The following is an 18,110-nucleotide window of genomic DNA, read 5'->3' on the forward strand; positions in this document are numbered from 1 at the left end:
GCTGTGGTAGCAAGTGTCTCTACCCGCTGAGCCATCTCTTGGCCTCTAGATGGGCGGCGTCTTCTATACCTTGTTAGCGTTCTGTTTGCAGTTCAGTAAGCAGCTCTGCTTTCAGACCCACCTTCCAGATCTCAAAGAAATAGTGAGCCAGAACTCAGCACTTTGTGTTTGTGGATGGCTCCTCACAGGAATTCTCTCTCTCTCTCTCTCTTTCTTTCTCTTTCTCTCTCTCTCTCTCTCCCCCCCCCTCCCTTTTTCTTTTCATTTGTTGTTGCCTGGGTTGGGAGGTGGGGTGGGAATCTCACTAGATAGCCCAGGCTGGCCTTGGATTCACCCCCCTCCCCACATCAGTCTCCATAGTGTTGGGGTTGGATTTGCAGACCTGCACCAGGCCTGGCTTTCTTCCCACTTGTTTTAAAGACTCATGTCCAGTGGTACAGGAGCAGCGGCAGCAGCGCTTGGCACATGCCTGTCTGTACGGCTGGCATTTTGATTTTGAGAATGGGTTCCTAGAAGTAGATTGCTGTGTATTAAAACATGAATCAGATAAGCCAGAGTACTCTCGCAACCTCCCACGGCCATAGTGTGAGCCTCCTGGTTCCTGCGGAGCTGCAGAACTGACAGGCTTCTAGACTCAGCTCCAGCTTGGCAGAGCCTGCATCTCCGGGAGAGGAGCCCACGCCTGTGTTTCTGAAGTCCCTGGAGTGCTTCTGTGATCCAATTTGGGAGACACCAGTTTAAGGTCAAATTGGATGAAACAATAGATGAGCCAGAGAGTCTCCAGTACTTCCTCCTCCCTTCCTACTGCCTGACCCTTTCTCAAGGTTTAACCACCTTCCTGTGCTGGGTACATTGAGTCTCAGGAACAAACAGTACCTGCTTTCTTGTTGCCAGGTAACACTGGGCTTATTTCTCACTGAACAGCCCTGGGAGCCCTGTCAATGGGTGCACATCTCTTTTTACCTAGGAGACTCGTGAACCTGCCATTCCCTGGCACTCAGTGTCTCTTGGGAAGCCTGTGGGAACCCACCAACTTCCCTCCCCTTCTGCCCAGTCCTGCAAATAGCTTCCATTACTTTCTCTCACACCCATTGGCCAGAAACTGTCCTATGACCCCACCGAGTTACATAGGAGGCTGGGAAATGGAGTCTAGTGGATCCAGGAGCCCAGGAACTGGATTTTCTGTTTTCATTGTCATCTCTTCTCATCGTAACAATTGCAGTTATGGCATTTGCAAGCAATGGAAACCAAGACCATAAATAAAACAATAAGTGTTAAAATTTAGCATAGCATAGTATTACAGAGGTCTAGGGGCTGGAGAGATGGCTCAGTGGTTAAGAGCACTGGTTTTGTTGGAGGAGACCTGAGTTTGGTTCCCAGCACTCACAGCAGGCAGCTCACAGTGGCCTGTGACTCCAGTTCCCTCAGGGCACTGGAGTATAGTGCACATAGCCTCATGCAGGTACTCACACATACGCTTAAAATACATACATACAAAGGTCCAGGTTGGTTTTTTTTAACCTATAAAGTAAAATGAAGAAAGATGTAAAAGTCAATGACTTAACCTTCTATCTTAGTGTTTGAGGGGGGCAGCAAACTGAACCTGAAGCAAACAGAAGACAGGAGGAAGGATGAATCAGATCAGAGAGAGGAGAATAGAGATGATAAATAGCAATAAAACTGCCTCTCAGGAAAGACCAGTGAAGCTGGGAAGCACTTTCTTAATCAGAACCACAAGGGGGTGTGTAGGGCACATAGATGACCACAGTCAGAAGTCAAAGAGGAGATATCACTATAGACTCTACAGGCAAAGGAATGGGAGATAACACGCAAATACTATGAAAATGTATGTACCAACAAACTAACAACACAACTCGCAAACTCCTAGAGACACAACTACTGAAATTTCCTCAAAAGGAAATGATAAGCCTGGAGATAAGTGATTTTATAACTCTTATAAAGTAGCCAGGTCGTGGTGGGGCATGCCTTTAATCCCAGCACTCAGGAGGCAGAGGCAGGTGGATCTCTGTGAGTTCGAGGCCAGTCTGGTCTACAGAGCGAGCTCCAGGATAGACTCCAAGGCTACAGAGAAACCCTATTTCAAATAACCAAGAAAACAGAAAAGTGAGGGGGCTAGAGAGATGGCTCAGCCGTTGAAAGCACTGGGTGCTCTTCCAGAGGTCTTGGGTTCGATTCCCAGCACCCACGTGGCAGCTCACAACCATCTATGACTCCAGCTCGGGGGATCCCAGGCCCTCTTCTGGCCTCTGCAGGCATTGCATGCACACTGTGCACTTGTGTTATTCAGTCAAAACACTGTTGTACATAAAATAAAAAATAAGGGAATAAAAAAGCTGAGATACAGATGGCTCTCCAGGGATTCTCCCCACAACCCTGAAAGAAAGGAAGTCATTTCTGATGAAGACTTTGCGTTCTTGCCACAACCCATTTTCTGATTGCTAACTATGCAGGCGTTATCTACTTGGGTGGTCAGAGTTCTCTTGGCAGCCTAAGGATACACTGTAGCAGCAAAGCTTGCACCAGTGACTTTTCTTGAAGTAACAAAGCCCAGCCTGCACCACAGGAAGCCTCCGAAGCCCTTTCTGTGCAGGGGGTTGATGGTGTGAGAGGAGGCAGCTGGAAATGTTCAGTTTGCTTTATTTCACTTTAATTTTCTTCAAGCTAACTCAAGATGAGATTGAGTATGGATCAAATGGAAAGACTAGTTCATTAGGTACTGCCTTGGGCACTTGCCTCCTCCCCCTGCCCCCTTCTCTCCCTCCTGGCTTTTGGGTTCTTTATCTGATTGATTTTAGACGAGGTCTCATGTTGGTTGGCCTTAAACTCTATGTAACTAAAGACGACCTTGACCTTCTGACTTGACCTGCTCTGAATGCTGGGGTCACACAGTGCCCACCTTTTGTGTCATCTCATAAAAACAGGCTCACCCTAGACACAGCCACATCTTTATCTTTTGCCACTGCTCCTCACACTTCGGCCTTTCCCCACACAACAGTGTGTGTCTCCCCTGACCTCGGACGCCCCCACTGGTAGATGGTTTGTGTTGTCTGGTTTAGTTCCTCTTGTGCTAAGGTTAATTGCAGGCTCCTGTATTATGTCATCTCTCTGTTACTGTAACCAGTTTCCAGACTGAACAGCTTAGAGAGAAAAAACGGTTTATCTTGGCTCACAGTTGTAGAGATTTAAATCTGATGGGCCCTGTTGCTCTGTGGGTCTAGGCAGCACAGGACAGCATGGCAGGAGCAAAACAGAGAGGCTTACTATGGGTGGGGCTGAGCCACCATTCCTCCACTGTGATCTAAGACCGACATGGGATTCCAGCTCTTCAAGGCCCCACCAGCTTCCAATAGTGCCTAGCTAGGGACCACATCACTAACACAGGTATTTGGAAGGATGCTCATTCACACCAGGGTCTCACCACAGAAACAAGACTGCAGGGCTGCAGGCCACACTGGCTTCTCCATTGACCAGACCTTTTGCCTCTCCCAAGCAGACTTACCCGGAGCCAGAGCTGCTGCGGCTAATCTACTACGGTGGTGTCCAGCCCGAGATCCGCAGGGCAGTTTGGCCCTTCCTCCTGGGCCACTACCAGTTCGGGATGACGGAGATGGAGAGGAAGGAGGTTGGTCACCTGTGAGGGCAATGAAAGGAGCAGGGTGCTACAGGGCTGGGTACTATGGGGCTGGGTGCTATGGAGTTAGGTGCTGCAGAGTTGGGTGCTGTGGACTTGGGCACTGTGTGCCTGGGCACTGTGCACATAGGCACTGTACAGCTGCACACGGAACCTGGCCAGGTACTCTGCAGCTGGGCACTGTGCACCTGGGTACTGGGCAGATGGACCCTGTGTTCATGGGCAGTGTGCACCTGGGTACTGTGAAGCTGGGTACCGTGAAGTTGGGCACTGTGCACCTGGGTACTGGGCAGATGGGCATTGTGTGCATGGGCAGTGTGCACCTGGGTACCATGGAGCTGGGTACTGCGCAGTTGGGCACTGGGTAGACGGGTATTATGTACATGGGCAGTGTACACCTGGGTACTGTGGAGTTGGGTACCACAGTTGGACACTGTGCACCTGGGTACTGGGCAAATGGGCATTGTGTACATGGGCACTGTATCTGGGTACTGAGCAGATGGGTATTGTGTGCATGGGCACTGTGTATCTGGGTACTGGGCAGGTGGGCATTGTGTGCATGGGCAGTGTGCACCTGGTACTGTGGAGCTGGGTACCACACAGTTGGACACTGTACCCCTGGGTACTGGGCAGATGGGCATTGTGTGTATGAGCCGTGTGGAACTGGGTACTCTGGAGCCCTGCTTGCCTGTTGCAGTGTTGCTGGTGACAGGGGAGAGGCAGGAACATCAGGAAAGAGCTGTGTGGTAGAAACATGATACAAGGGAACTTTCAAATAAATCGACCTCCTATCTTGAGGTCTTACAGACTCCTGCACATTTGTAGGAAGCACTACAGGGACCCACGTGACCTTTACTCAGTTTCCCACATGGTGACCTCCAGCAGAACCGTGATGCTCTTCCTTCCGTGGCTGAGCATCGCTATGTGCAGATGCCACGGCTTCACTCTGAAGCAGTTGATCAGTAGCTAGGCACGGCCATGAATCTCTGTTCACAACTGACTTCCAGTACGGGCTCTGTGTGTTGGAGAATTGCCTGGTGGTAAAATTACTGGGTCGTGTGATGGAGGCATATTCAGTCTTGAAAATGAGAAACTCCAGCAGTGACTGTGCCATCTGTTATTGTCTATGAGTGGTCCTAACCTGATGGATGGGTGGGTGGATGGACAGGAGAGAGTGGAGGAGGTGGACGCATGGATGGGTGGGTGGATGAGTACGTGGATGGGTGGGTGGATGGATGGCAGAATCTTGCTCATCTTGTAATCTATATGCCTGACTTGGTAATAAGTACACAGTGGGTACTTATTAAAAAAAAGTAATGAGGCCGGGCAGTGGTGGCGCACGCCTTTAATCCCAGCACTCGGGAGGCAGAGGCAGGCGGATCTCTGTGAGTTCGAGACCAGCCTGGTCTACAAGAGCTAGTTCCAGGACAGGCTCCAAAACCACAGAGAAACCCTGTCTCGAAAAAAACCAAAAAAAAAAAAAAAAGTAATGAGTAAATGTATTAAGTAATTAATAAACGAATGAGGAAATAGAGAAATCATGCAGTGTGTAAGATTGTGTAAGAGGAGAAATAGGGAAAGGAGGAGCGCCAGAAGGAGAGTGCGGCTGAAGCTCGCATCTGTTGGGTGCTGACTGCACACATGTGGACAGGTCAGAGTCCAGGGAGCTCAGCACCTCACGTGACTTGCACATGTGCCGACAGGTGGATGAACAGATCCATGCCTGCTATGCAAAAACCATGTCGGAGTGGCTGGGCTGTGAGGCTATCGTGAGACAGAGGGAGCGGGAGTCCCACGCTGCTGCCCTGGCCAAGTGCTCTTCAGGGGCTAGCCTGGACAGCCATCTTCACCGGATGCTGCACCGGGACTCTACCATCAGTAACGAGGTAAGGACAGCTGGTCTGAGAGACTGCCAGTGTGAGAGGGACAGAGCCTTGGGGCAGCCTTGCCATTAGCTTTTGTGCGGGAGGGATTGGGGAAACTCCAGAATCAGATATAGGTTCAAAGCCCACAAGGAGTCTCTTACCAGTTCCTTACCTTTGGGCTCAGTTCTTGCATACATACAGTAGGAATGGTGGAGGTGTGGGTACAACCCTAAGAAGACAGTATCAGATTCCAGTGTAGCGTCTGCCCTCCATATGTTCAGCTAATGTGTTCTGAACACCTACTATGTACAAGGTCTTTCAAGAATGTTCTGGTAGCTAAGACAGATCTCTGCTCTTACACAGTCCTCAGCTGAACAGCCCAGAGTAGACTGACTGAAGCTGGCTGCATGGCAGAGCCTAGGGTCGGAGTGGGGAGGGTAGGACAGAAAAACTGAACCGTGAGTCCCACTTGTTACTCTGGAAGGACATAAATCCTAGCCAGAAGCTCTCAAGTTTGCTAAAGGTGGGGTGCTCTAATGTGGAGGCTGGAAGGTGGGACCCAGAGGCCAAGGTCATCTCCAAGGAGGCTCCAGGGAGCAGCAGGAGCAGAGGCTCTGGGAGGGAGCTTGTGCTAGCCAGAAGGAATGGAGCCCCTAGTGTGACCTTCCATCTTTGTGTCTCTGGTTCCTATCCGCCTCAGTCCTCCCAGAGCTGCAGCTCAGGCCGCCAGAACCTCCGACTGCAGAGCGATTCCAGCAGCAGCACACAGGTGACTTTCAGAGGCCCTGCCCTTCATGCCCCCCCCCATCCACACCAGCCCTGCCCTTCCTCCTAGGGTTGTAGGGGTTGGATGTTCGTCGTTTACCAGCCACTCACTGCTTGATGTGTTGTGTGTTGGGCTCCCCCCACACACAGGGTTTCCCTGTAGCTTTGGAGCCTGACCTGGAAATCACTCTGTAGACCAGGTTGGCCTCGAACTCACAGAGATCTGCCTGCCTCTGCCTCCCGAGTACACCACCACCACTGGGTCTATCTTGAGCTTTTTATGACTGTATTGGAGTGTGCTCTCTAAGTCACACAAGTGCCTGCAGCCTCCTTGAATCCACAGTGATGGGATGCAGCCTTCGCAGACATCAGCATGCCAGGATCCTAGTTGTTTGTGTAAAATGACAAGTGTGTACACAGGCCAGTGCATCCTTCAGGTCACCATAGAGCAGTGCAGGGTAAAACGACACGGAAATAGCCACCGGGCTGTGTCATTAGGAAGGAAGGACAGGTGCCTGAGCCCGGTCTGTGCAGGTGCAGTGGCTTGCAGGGTATTTTTGCTCAACATTGGTTGAATCTCGGACCCAGCCTCTGTGAATTCGGAGGCTGAACACAAGCCTACTCTCCTGTAAGACGTCACACCTCATGCCTGCACCTCTGTCCTCCCTTGGAGCAGTGCTACAATCACCACTACAATCATCATGTCTCCTGTGTGGCCTTCCAGAACCTTCTGGATGCCTTAACACACACACATACCTAATGTAGAGCAAGAGTTGGTGGTTCTTAAGATCCCACATAAACGCCAGCAGATGTATTGTTCAACAGCTTTTGGCATCACTAGTAAAGCTTACTCCATCTGGAGCCTCATTAAACAGAAAGAAAAGCACAAAGCAGTCTGGAGCCATGTCTCAGTGGTTAAGAGCATGAACTGCTCTTGCCGAGAACCCAAGTTCAATTCCCCACACCTGTATGAGGTGCCTCATAACCCAGGTGTAACCTCAGGAAATCTGGTGCCCTCTTCTGGATTCCAAGGGCACCTGCACTCATGTGGGCATGTACACATAGACACATAAATAAAAAATAAAATAGCTGTTTTTAGTGAAAAGTATAAAAACATGCACAGAATGTCACCTTATGGGTAGAAAAATCTGTGTGTATGTGTGTGTGTGTGTGTGTGTGTGCATGTTGACCTAGTCTATAAGAGGTCCCAGCACTGCACACAAAAATGCGGAAATAGACCCAGTGAACTGAGGTTGATGGTGGCCACACAGACGATCAGTGTGAGGCTTTGGAACCTGATGTTTTCTGTGATCTTGAGGGTTACAGCTGAGGGACACAGAGAACCACAAATAAACCCAATATTAGATGTCTGTATGGTGAAAAGCAACCTTCTCCCCAAACTGCATGTCCCTATTGACCTCCTGAATTGCCAGCATAATCTCAGCACTTGGGTTGTTGACTTTCATTAAGAAGAGCACACTGCCTTTGTACTGACTGCATGCTTTTCCACTACATGTAAATCCATCCCGAAACACCCCTGTTGTTGGATATTAAGTTGCTACTTTAAACTGAGTTGCCCTGCACACCCTGACCTGCCTATCTGTGTGTCCCGTTCCTCAGGTATTTGAGTCTGTGGATGAAGTGGAACAGACAGAGGTAGAAGGCAGGTCAGAAGAGAAACAACCCAAAGTCCCCAACGGGAACCCGGCAAATGGCACTTGCTCCCCAGACTCTGGGCACCCTTCTTCCCACAACTTCTCGTCCGGCCTCTCCGAGCACTCCGAGCCCAGCCTTAGCACCGAAGACAGTGTCTTGGACGCCCAGCGCAGCCTCCCCGCAGTGTTTCGACCTGGAGATAGCAGCGTAGAAGACGGACAGAGCAGCGAAGCCACCACTTCCCGGGACGAAGCCCCCCGGGAGGAGCTGGCGGTGCAAGATAGTCTTGAGAGTGACCTCCTTGCCAATGAGAGCATGGAGGAGTTCATGTCCATCCCTGGCAGCCTGGACGTGGCCCTGCCTGAGAAGGATGGCGCCATGATAGAGGGCTGGCCGGGCGAGACGGACAAGCACGGCCGGGCTGACAGTGAGGACAACCTCTCTGAGGAGCCGGAGATGGAGAGCCTCTTCCCTGCTCTGGCTTCTCTGGCTGTGACCTCCTCGGCCAACAACGAGGCATCGCCTGTGTCTTCCAGCGGCGTCACCTACTCTGTAAGTCACCGGGTCTTGCCCCTACGAGGGTGAGACTGGTTGCCGTTTGTTTTTTCCCATCACAGAGAGTCATCGTTGCAGCAGGAAGGCCTGCTGAGCTAGGAGCCAGGAAACCTGACTCCGTCCCTTCTCCTGGCTATGGCACAAGTCCCCTGCCATAGCCTCAGCTCCCCAGCTGCATCCTGGAGCCTCCTCAGAGGTGACCTTGACCTCTGGTAGCTAAGGCTAACCTCTGCTTTCACAGACTTTGGCTGAACAGCCTAAAGCAAAGTTCAGAAACAAATCCACTTTCTCCACGATGTCATCAGCTTCACATCCATGCTGTGTAACCAGTTACCCAAGGCCAGCCACTTTGCCAACCAGCACTGGGCCCTACTGGGCCCTACATTTGCCTCCGAGTCTGTGGGCCAGCTGGGAAGCTCTGCCCCAAGCTAGGCTCATTATGACATTGGTAGTCAGGGGTTGGTCTGTGTTTTATCTTCTGGCAGGCTAACCTGAGCTAACCTAGGCAAACGTAGGCTAGTACTCATGGCAAAGGCAGATGCTAAGCAGAGAGACCCGTCATGCCCATGTATATTTCAAGCCTCTGCTCTGTCTGGCTCACTCACAGCACTGCCATCGCTGGCTGAAGCCAACTGTGTGGCAGAGCCTAGCATTGGAATGGGCAGTGTGGGCAATGGCAGGGGGGTCACAGTGTGGGAGAAAGTGAAGTACTGAGCCATGAGTCCCACCTGTTTCTCTGGATGGACACACATCTCTAGTGTGGAAACAGAGGCGGGTGGGCCCCAAAGGGCCCCAGTACCTTCTCTCCTATGGCTCTTTTCTTCCTCAGTTTACAACTGTGTTTTGTTGGAGTACATGCCACAGTGACTTCCATATGCTTCTTCATCCTATCCAATGTCACAGGCTGCAGGGCTGGGACCCTGCCTATTCTGTGATGTTCCTTTTTTTTTTTTTATTTATTATGTATACAATATTCTGTCTGTGTGTATGCCTGAAGGCCAGAAGAGGGCTCCAGACCTCTTTACAGATGGTTGTGAGCCACCATGTGGTTGCTGGGAATTGAACTCAGGACCTTTGGAAGAGCAGGCAATGCTCTTAACCACTGAGCCATCTCTCCAGCCCCTCTGTGACGTTCCTTCTTTGTGGTTTTGGAATCAGGTCTGTGGACCTTGGCATGTGTGTGATGGCATGTGCAAACACCAGGGATACCCTCAGGAGCAGACCCTCAGGAGCAGGTCTTCAGGGGCCTTCCTTTTTGTTAAGTGTCTCTCCCTGGGCTGTCATTCATCAATTCTGCAGGCCTAGCTGGCCAGCAAGCCTCAGGGATCCTCCTGGCTCCCCCTCCTCAGCTCTGTAAGAGCAAGCATGTGTCCCCATGCCTGGCTTTCTACATGGGTGTTAGAGGTCTGAACATGGGTTCTCATACTTGCCAGACAAGTCCTTTACTGACTGAGCCATCTCCTCAGCTGCTGAAGAATCTCTTAGGAAGATGCCCTCATGCATGTTCATCCTGAGTAATGTTCCTTCCCTCATCCTGACATCTATCCCTTTACTGAGTGCAGGGCCACATGGCTGCCATGTTTGCACAGATTATACGTGGAAGTTTCTGTCCCTAAGAAACACATAGAGGCTTATATTAATTATAAACTGTTTGACCTATTAGCTCAAGCCTATTATTATCTAGCTCTTACAACTTAAATTAAGTCACAATTCTTGTCTAGGTTTAGCCATGTGGCTTGGTATTTTCTCACTAAGGCATTCTCATCTTGCTTCCTCTGGTTCTGGCTGGTGACCGCATCTCTTGCCTTTCCTCTTCCCAGAATTCTCTTAGTCTGGTTACACCACCTAAACTTCCTGCCTGACTACTGGCCAATCAGCATTTTATAAAACCAATATGATTGACAAATCTTTACAGGGTACAAGAGCATTATCCCACGTCAGTTCCTCTTTTTGTTCTTTTCAAAACAAGACCCTGAATCTAATCACCTTTGTTTAGCATTTTTCCTAACCATTGTCCATAACAATTTGTAACCAACACATTAAACAAAGACAAACATTCATAATCCATTTTAGGGAGTGTGGGCATAGTTTTCTAGGCTAATTCCTACTAATTTTGGGGCACTGACAATCTCATGGGACCTAAAGAAAATTTAGGATTATGATTAGGACCTGACTGGAGTATTCTGTAAGGCTGGGTCATCTCAGCTAGCAGTGTCAAGGCTGTTCTTCTTGATATAAAACTCAGAGGAAACTGCAGCAGAGGTGCTTGAAACATTGGGTCGTCTGGATCATCTGTTCCCATTGGAGATTTCTCAGGGGGTCTTCCCTGATCAAACCTGATTTTTTAAAACTCAGAATGAATCCACAGCCTCTTATTTCCTGTGGAAATAAAAGCAGAACCTCTTCTTCAAAGTAACATGTCTTTTAACTTTAATTTTGAACTCAAGGTATTTTTAAAATATATAGGTTGGATTGATTCAGCAGCACTAATAATCAAATGTCTTTTAGCAGCTGTTGTTCCTTCCTTGGCAGTCAAACAATTCAAAGACAACACAATAACATACAGTATCTAGATTCTCTGTGTATTTTCATCATTATGTGGCTTTTTTTTACTCTATATCTTTTATTTTTATTTTTAATTTTTGATTTTTTTTTTCAGACAAAGTTTCTATGTGTATCTTTGACTGTCTTGGAACTCACTCTGTAGACTAGTCTGGCCTCAAGCTCACAGAGATCTGACTGCCTCTGCCTCCCAAGTGCTAGGATTAAAGGCATGGTCCACAACACCCAACTACCCTATTTCTTTTTTTTTTAAGGACTTTCTCTATCTTTTTTTCTCTCCCAAATCTACATATAATTTTTAAAGTACTATAAACCCGTTTAGAGAGTTTTATTTTGTCTGAATCTGTCTTTACTGTATCTCTCTATCTTTTTCTGACTACATAAGTCTTTACTCTGCTAAGTGATATGGATAGGATTAAAGCTGTGACTTTGGTGGCTGGTTCCATCCCATTCCTTAGCTTTTTGAGAGTCTAGTTTCATGGCAGATGTACTGCAGGATCCAGATTTATTGTCATGACTCTGTGGAGTTTCTAGGTCCATGCCATCACCAAGAAGCCTGATGCCAACTGCTCATAAACACCACTTAAATGTTTGATGGCAGAGCCTCTTGAAAGAGCTGTGAGGTTTTTGCTGCTAATGCTTAGTCAGAAAGTCTCTCCTAAAGGAGCTGCACCTATGCTTGCCACCAGCAAACAGAGCCTGTTGGAGAAAAGATGGTTACCTATAATTAACACTTAACTCTGTTCTTGTCTATCTAGAATCCTTTTTTAAAAAGCTTTCTCAGTTTTTATGTGAAAATTCTTGCCAAACGTATGGGCACCATTAGTAGGCAGAAGGTTTTGTCCCACCTGGTCCTGTAGCCGTTCTGTCCCAAAGATACACACAGAGACTTATACTAATTATAAACTGTTTGTCCTATTAGCTCGGGCTTATTACTAACTAGCTCTTACAACTTAAAGTAACCCATAATTCTTATCTATATTTAGTCATATGGCTTGGTACCTTTTCGCAATGAGGCATTCTCATCCTGCATCCTCTATGTCTGACTGGCAACTGTACCTCTGCCTTTCCTCTTCCCAGAATTCTCCTAGTCTGGTTGCTCTACCTATACTTCCTGCCTGACTACTGGCCAATCGGCATTTTATTAAACCAATATGAGTGACAGATCTTTACCGTGTACAAGAGCCTTATCCACACAACAGATGGTCCCTGGTGTGTGATGGTTCAGTTTATGGTTTTCAACTTCACAGTGGTGAAGAATGTATTCTGTCGGAAGCAGACTTTAAGTTGGCATTCAGATCTTTCCCTGCACTAGTGTATGCAGTATGATTTCTCCCCGCAGGGTGGGGCAGTGGCTACAGCTCCCCTGGCCACTCAATCTCGAGGGACCCTCTGACTCTCTGGCATACTCTGTCATCAGCTGGATGCTCATAGGTTAGGTTCAGGCCACACAGTTTTTAACTTTTACTGTATTTCAACTGCAACTGAGTTTATCCTCTGTAACCCCATCCCAAGGAGAGGAGTACCTGCCCTTCGAAGACTCCGCCCCACTCCTTCCAAGTCTATCCTTATTGTCAGGAAGCCTGTCTAACAGCCATGCATTTAAGAGGGGTTTTCCCTCTTTCCAAATATTCTCTGTTAGGGGATAGGGTCATACCTCAGCCAGTAAATTCTGCAGATTCCACACCAAGAGATCACATCAAATCATCATCATCATCAAAGCACAGTAGACCAGGCACAGTGGCATACAACTTTTATCCCTGTTGGGGGAGGCTGCTCATCCATTCTAGGCTGCTCATCCCAAAAATAATCACACAGAAACTATAGAAAAAATACAAACAGTATTTGCAATATTGTTTGGCCAATAGCTTAAACATATTGCTAGCTAGCTCTTGTATCCTAAACTAACCCATTTCTATTAATCTGTGTATCATCACATCACTGTGGCTTACTGGGTAAAGTTCCGTCCCCAGCATCTGTCTCCCATGGGGCTACATAGCATCTCCTGATTCTGCCTACTCTCTCTCCTCTCTCTCTCTCCATATATATATATAAAATCTTCCAGCATGGCTATATTCTGTTAAGCCATTGGCTGAAAGCAGCTTCTTTATTAACCAATAAAAGCAATACATATACAAAAGGACTTCCCACACCATATCCCAACACCTGAGAGGCAGAGACAGGCCTCTCTGAGTTAGAGGCCAGCCTGGTCACAGAGTGAGTTCCAGTACAGCCTGGTCTACACATACTCCATCTTAGAACAAACAGTAACAAAATCAATGAACAAGTAAAAACCAGGATGGATTATGTAGCTCAGTGGCAGAGCACTTACCTACCCTGCACAGAACACTGGGTTAGATCCCCAGTAACACACACACTCATACCACACATACACAGTCACACAGACACACACACACGGGACAAATGCACATGCATCCAAGCACACATAGACATACACAGAGATACAGAGACACATATAAGTGCACACTCACACACAGGTATACACATACAGACACACACGCACACAGTTACACAGACACACACTCAGTCACACAGACACACACATACAGACAAATGCACATGCATACAAACACACATAGACATACACAGAGATACAGACACACATATAAGGGCACATTCACACACAGACATGCACATACAGACACACACACACACATATGCACACAGATGCACAGAAACACACAGACACACAATGTACCTGTGTGTATAAGGGGTCTCTCTTTGTCACTGTGAGCCACTCTTTCTGGCGCAAGTCTCCCTTTCTTCCCAGTCAGGGTTTGTTGGGCTTGTGACTCAGTTGGTCCTGGAGTGTCCCACTTGTTCAATACACTGCTCTTGCTGCTTCGACATTTCTTCTCTCCTCCTGCATCTCTGGCTGGATCTTTGTCAGGACACCTCCCATGCCCTTCTCACTTTCCTCTTAACAGTCACCTTCCCCTGGGTCTCCAGCTCCTGGCTCTCTCTTCAGCGATGTCTGCTGCTGGAGCTGGGAGTGCAGCTCATGACCTGCCTGGCCGGATCTAGGGTTTGATCTTCAGTGCAACCAAACCTGTCTGTTTTCAATCTGTGTGCCTAGTGTGAGCCGGATGTCTTTCTCACGTGACTTATTATTTTCTCCTGTGTGCTGTGAGATCCCTGCTGGACTCTAAGAATCTGGCTCCTGTCCCTACTCTGTTTTTGTTTCCTTGTTTCTCAGACAGAGGCTCATGATGCAGCCTGGGCTGGCCTTGAGTTCACTATGTAACCCAACTTCTAACTTACAGCAATTCTCCTACCTCAGGCTCCTGAGGACTGAGGTGGCAGCTTTGTGCCGCTTTTAAATGTATTAAATATATTTGTTTACTGTTATGTTCTGATGCACTATGTGTGTGAACATATGTGTTCTTGTGGAAGAACACACGTCTGCCTGCAGTCCCAGCACTCTAGGTGTTGAGGCAGGAGGAGTTCCAGACCAGCCTGGGCTACATCATGAGACCTGGTTGCAAAAGAATACTTTTACATCATGCAAAGTGAAAATAACTTTCCCAGGAAACAAAGAAAGTCAACTCTGGAGTGAACTGTTGGGAGGTGAGGGCTGGAAGTAGTTCTTGGGGTCAGTGCCCCCTTCGTTCCTCTCCCGCCCACAGCCGGAGCTACTGGACCTGTACACAGTGAACCTCCACCGCATTGAGAAAGACGTGCAGAGGTGTGACCGCAGCTACTGGTACTTCACAGCCGCCAACCTGGAGAAGCTGAGGAACATCATGTGCAGGTGGCTGCGGTTGGGGGAGTGGGAGGGGCAGTGCGGGAGCAGGGAGGGGGAGATTGGGGGGATGGGAGACATGTGGGGTGGGGTGGGAAAGTGGGGGCTGTAGGAAATCTAGCTGCAGCTTTGGTCCCTGTTGCTGCTACCACTCTGATACGAAGTTTTATTTTATTCATAGTACCAGTAATAATATAGGACAAACTGAAGGTCAGAAGTAGAGAGAACAGAGGCATGCGTGCCCCTTAGTGCTTAGCTCCCTCTACACACACACACACACACACACACACACACACACGGTCCAGGATCCCCTGCCTGAGGAATGGTGCTGCCCACAGTGGGCTGTGGCATCCTAGACCTATTAACATGGAACCAAGACGGTTTCCCAGCGGCCACCACCATGATGTAGACTAGCCTTTACTCCCTTCCCAACATGACCCTTAGCACTAACTGTCACCCAACTGTGGGCATGTCCGTTGCTTCTCTGTGCCTCAGTCTCCTTGCCCAAGAAACACAATCTTGATGAGACCCACTTGACATGATCGCTTTAAGGTTTAAAGATTCTAGGTGCATACAGGGCAGAGGATGTTGTGGCCCAGTGGGTCAAAACTGGTTATTCATAGTGACTGATCCAAATTCCTGGCAGATACAGAGGGAATCAGTAGGGCAAATCCCTAGAGACTTTAGTGAGTCACGTATTTGTGCAGAGTGAAGAATTCCTCCCGGTAGCCAGAGAAGAAGCACTTGAAAGGGATGTGTGGGTCTGGGGGGAGGAGATGAAGGTACTCTGCTCATGCACCCATGACAGCGCCCCTGGGTGGTAGTACTTGTGGAGTGTCCTGTGCTCTGTGAGGCCCTCTTGGGCAGGGTTGCCCTGATGGCTGCACCTAGAATGTGTGGGACACTGAAGGTGGGCATCGGACTGAGGGATGGAGGACCAGACGGAAGAAAGGAGCAAGGAGAGTTTGGAAGAAGCAGGCTGGGAGGGGGCGGGACATGTGAGGTGTAGGCTGTGGCACCCTCATTGTGCCCAGTTTCTTCTGCAGCTACATCTGGCAACACATTGAGATTGGCTACGTCCAGGGCATGTGTGACCTTCTGGCCCCACTGCTGGTCATCCTGGATGATGGTGAGTGTTTCCCCTGCTCTGTGGGAGTGGAAGGGCCAGCCTTACTTATGTCTCTATGGACTGGGTCAGGACATTTGCACAGCCTGGTGAACTCATCCCAAACCCAGTACTATGAGACATCCTCGTCCCACAGTGCACTGTGCTGAGGTCCACCTGGCTGTAGTGAGCCTCTGACCTGGTCCAGATGGTGCCCCTCGTATAAACTCTACCAGAGCCTCTGACCTGGTCCAGATGGTGCCCCTCGTATAAACTCTACCAGAGCCTCTGACCTGGTCCAGATGGTGCCCTTCGTATAAACTCTACCAGAACCTCTGATCTAATCCAGATGGTGCCCCTCATATAAACTCTACCAAACAGTGTAAGATTGAAGGGTAGCTCTTCACAAGCTCTCCTCCCCTGCCCCCCACAAAATAATTAACAAATTCAATCCAACAACATATAAAGAATTAGACAATGTGACCAATTGGGGTTTGTCCCAGATCTGCAAAGACAGTTTAATATCTGAGCATCAATCAATATAATCAGTATAACATAATATAATACAATTAATATAATATAATATAATGCAATCAATATAATGCATCACCTGAATGTAGACACCAGTTGCACGATCATTTCCCAGCCGCCCAGACATAAATAATCACACAAAAACTTTATTAATTACAACACTGGCCAATGACTTGGTTATTTCTAGCTAGCTTTTACATCTTAAATTAGCCCATCTCTATTAATCTGTGTATCACCACGAGAATGTGACCTACTGGTAAGGTTCCGATGTCTTTCTCCTTTGGCAGCTACATGGCGTCTCCCTTACTCTGCCTTCTTTCCTCCTCTACCTCTGCTTGGATTTCCTGCCCTTCTATATTCTGTCCTGCTGTAGGCTGAAGAAGCTTCTTTATTAGCCAGTGGTAGTAAAATATATTCACAGCATGCAGAAGGGAATCCCACATCACCTGACTCTAAAAGACAGGCAGGGTGTGGTAGCCATGCCTGTGGTCCCAGCTCTCCAGAGGACGAGAGGTTCAAAGTCATCCTTGACCAAGGTGAAGTTAAGGCAAACACGGGCTACATGAGGTCCTGTCTCAAAATATTAAAAGAGGCAGGGAGAAGAACCGGAAAGGAATTAAAATCATCCTTGGTGTGTCCTGGTTCTGGATGATTTGACTTTAGGATGAAAATCCAAAGACTTAAGAAACAGCAAGTGAGTCTGTCAGGGCTGGGGAACGCAAGCATAGTCTTGTATTTCTACACAGCTGAGCTGAGCAATGCTAAGGTGAAATTAAGATGATGAGCCCATGTGTCATGTCTCCTAACGAAAGAAGTGTTTTCACTACCTTTAAAGGTGTGGCTTATCCACCGAATACCACAAACATTGTCAGTTAGAGGAGAGGAAGCAGAAAGGGGAGCACATCTCCCGTTGCAGCTGAAAGGCTTGGTGCTGGTGAGGAACATTGTCCTCTGTACTATGTGCGGACTCAGGAAAGCCCTGTCAGAATCCCCGGCTGTGGCAGCAGGATGACTTGGGGGGTAAAGGCATTGATGACCTGAGTTTGACCTCTGGGACTCACGTGGTGAAAGGAGGGAACTGACTGCCACAAGTTGTATACGCACGTGCGCACACACACACACGCACACACACAAAGAGAGAGAGAGAGAGAGAGAGGCCACTTTGGTGCCTTCACCAGGGCCTGCATGTTGATTCTGGGCTGCAACTGAGTCCTGAAAGAAGGGTTTGCCATTGACACTCAGCTAACTAACTGTACAACTCACACAAGCTCAGTCATGTCAAGTTAGCAGCTGCTGCAGTGACGGGAAACACACATACAAAAGATGGAAGACCTGCCTCACTCGCCCCACACAAGAAGCACACTTGAACTTGACCCCAGAAAGAACCAAAATGGCAACACTCTTCACTCTTAGAAGAAGGCTTTCAGGTGAATGCTGGTCACTTTGCTGGGATGGTCGATGTTGTGAAATCTTACAGTAACTCAGCAAGCAAAAACTGGTCCTCTGGGGCTAAGACTGGCAGCCAAACTTGGTAAGCTAAGCAGTCTCCCAGATGGTCCTGGTTTGGAAGGCATGAAGGAATCAGAACAGTGGAGGTCTGGTGCTGTGAGAGACGGTAGTCAGCAATGTGTCAGGGTGACTGTAATCGTGACAAGT

General features: G+C 48.5%; 1 protein-coding gene across 2 annotated transcripts in view; it reads left to right on the plus strand.

Moving 5' to 3' along the window:
• Positions 1-18,110, plus strand: part of Sgsm1 (small G protein signaling modulator 1) — a 73,337-nt gene that overhangs the window by 42,397 nt on the left and 12,830 nt on the right. For both annotated transcript variants that reach the window (XM_057764090.1, XM_057764089.1), the window contains 6 exons: positions 3,515-3,643; positions 5,356-5,538; positions 6,218-6,286; positions 7,903-8,490; positions 14,703-14,827; positions 15,865-15,947. In XM_057764090.1, coding sequence (XP_057620073.1) covers positions 3,515-3,643; positions 5,356-5,538; positions 6,218-6,286; positions 7,903-8,490; positions 14,703-14,827; positions 15,865-15,947 — 1,177 coding nt within the window. The remainder of the gene's footprint in view (positions 1-3,514; positions 3,644-5,355; positions 5,539-6,217; positions 6,287-7,902; positions 8,491-14,702; positions 14,828-15,864; positions 15,948-18,110) is intronic.

This window comes from Chionomys nivalis, chromosome 3 (genome assembly GCF_950005125.1).
Source record: "Chionomys nivalis chromosome 3, mChiNiv1.1, whole genome shotgun sequence".
NCBI classification, from domain to species: domain Eukaryota; kingdom Metazoa; phylum Chordata; class Mammalia; order Rodentia; family Cricetidae; genus Chionomys; species Chionomys nivalis.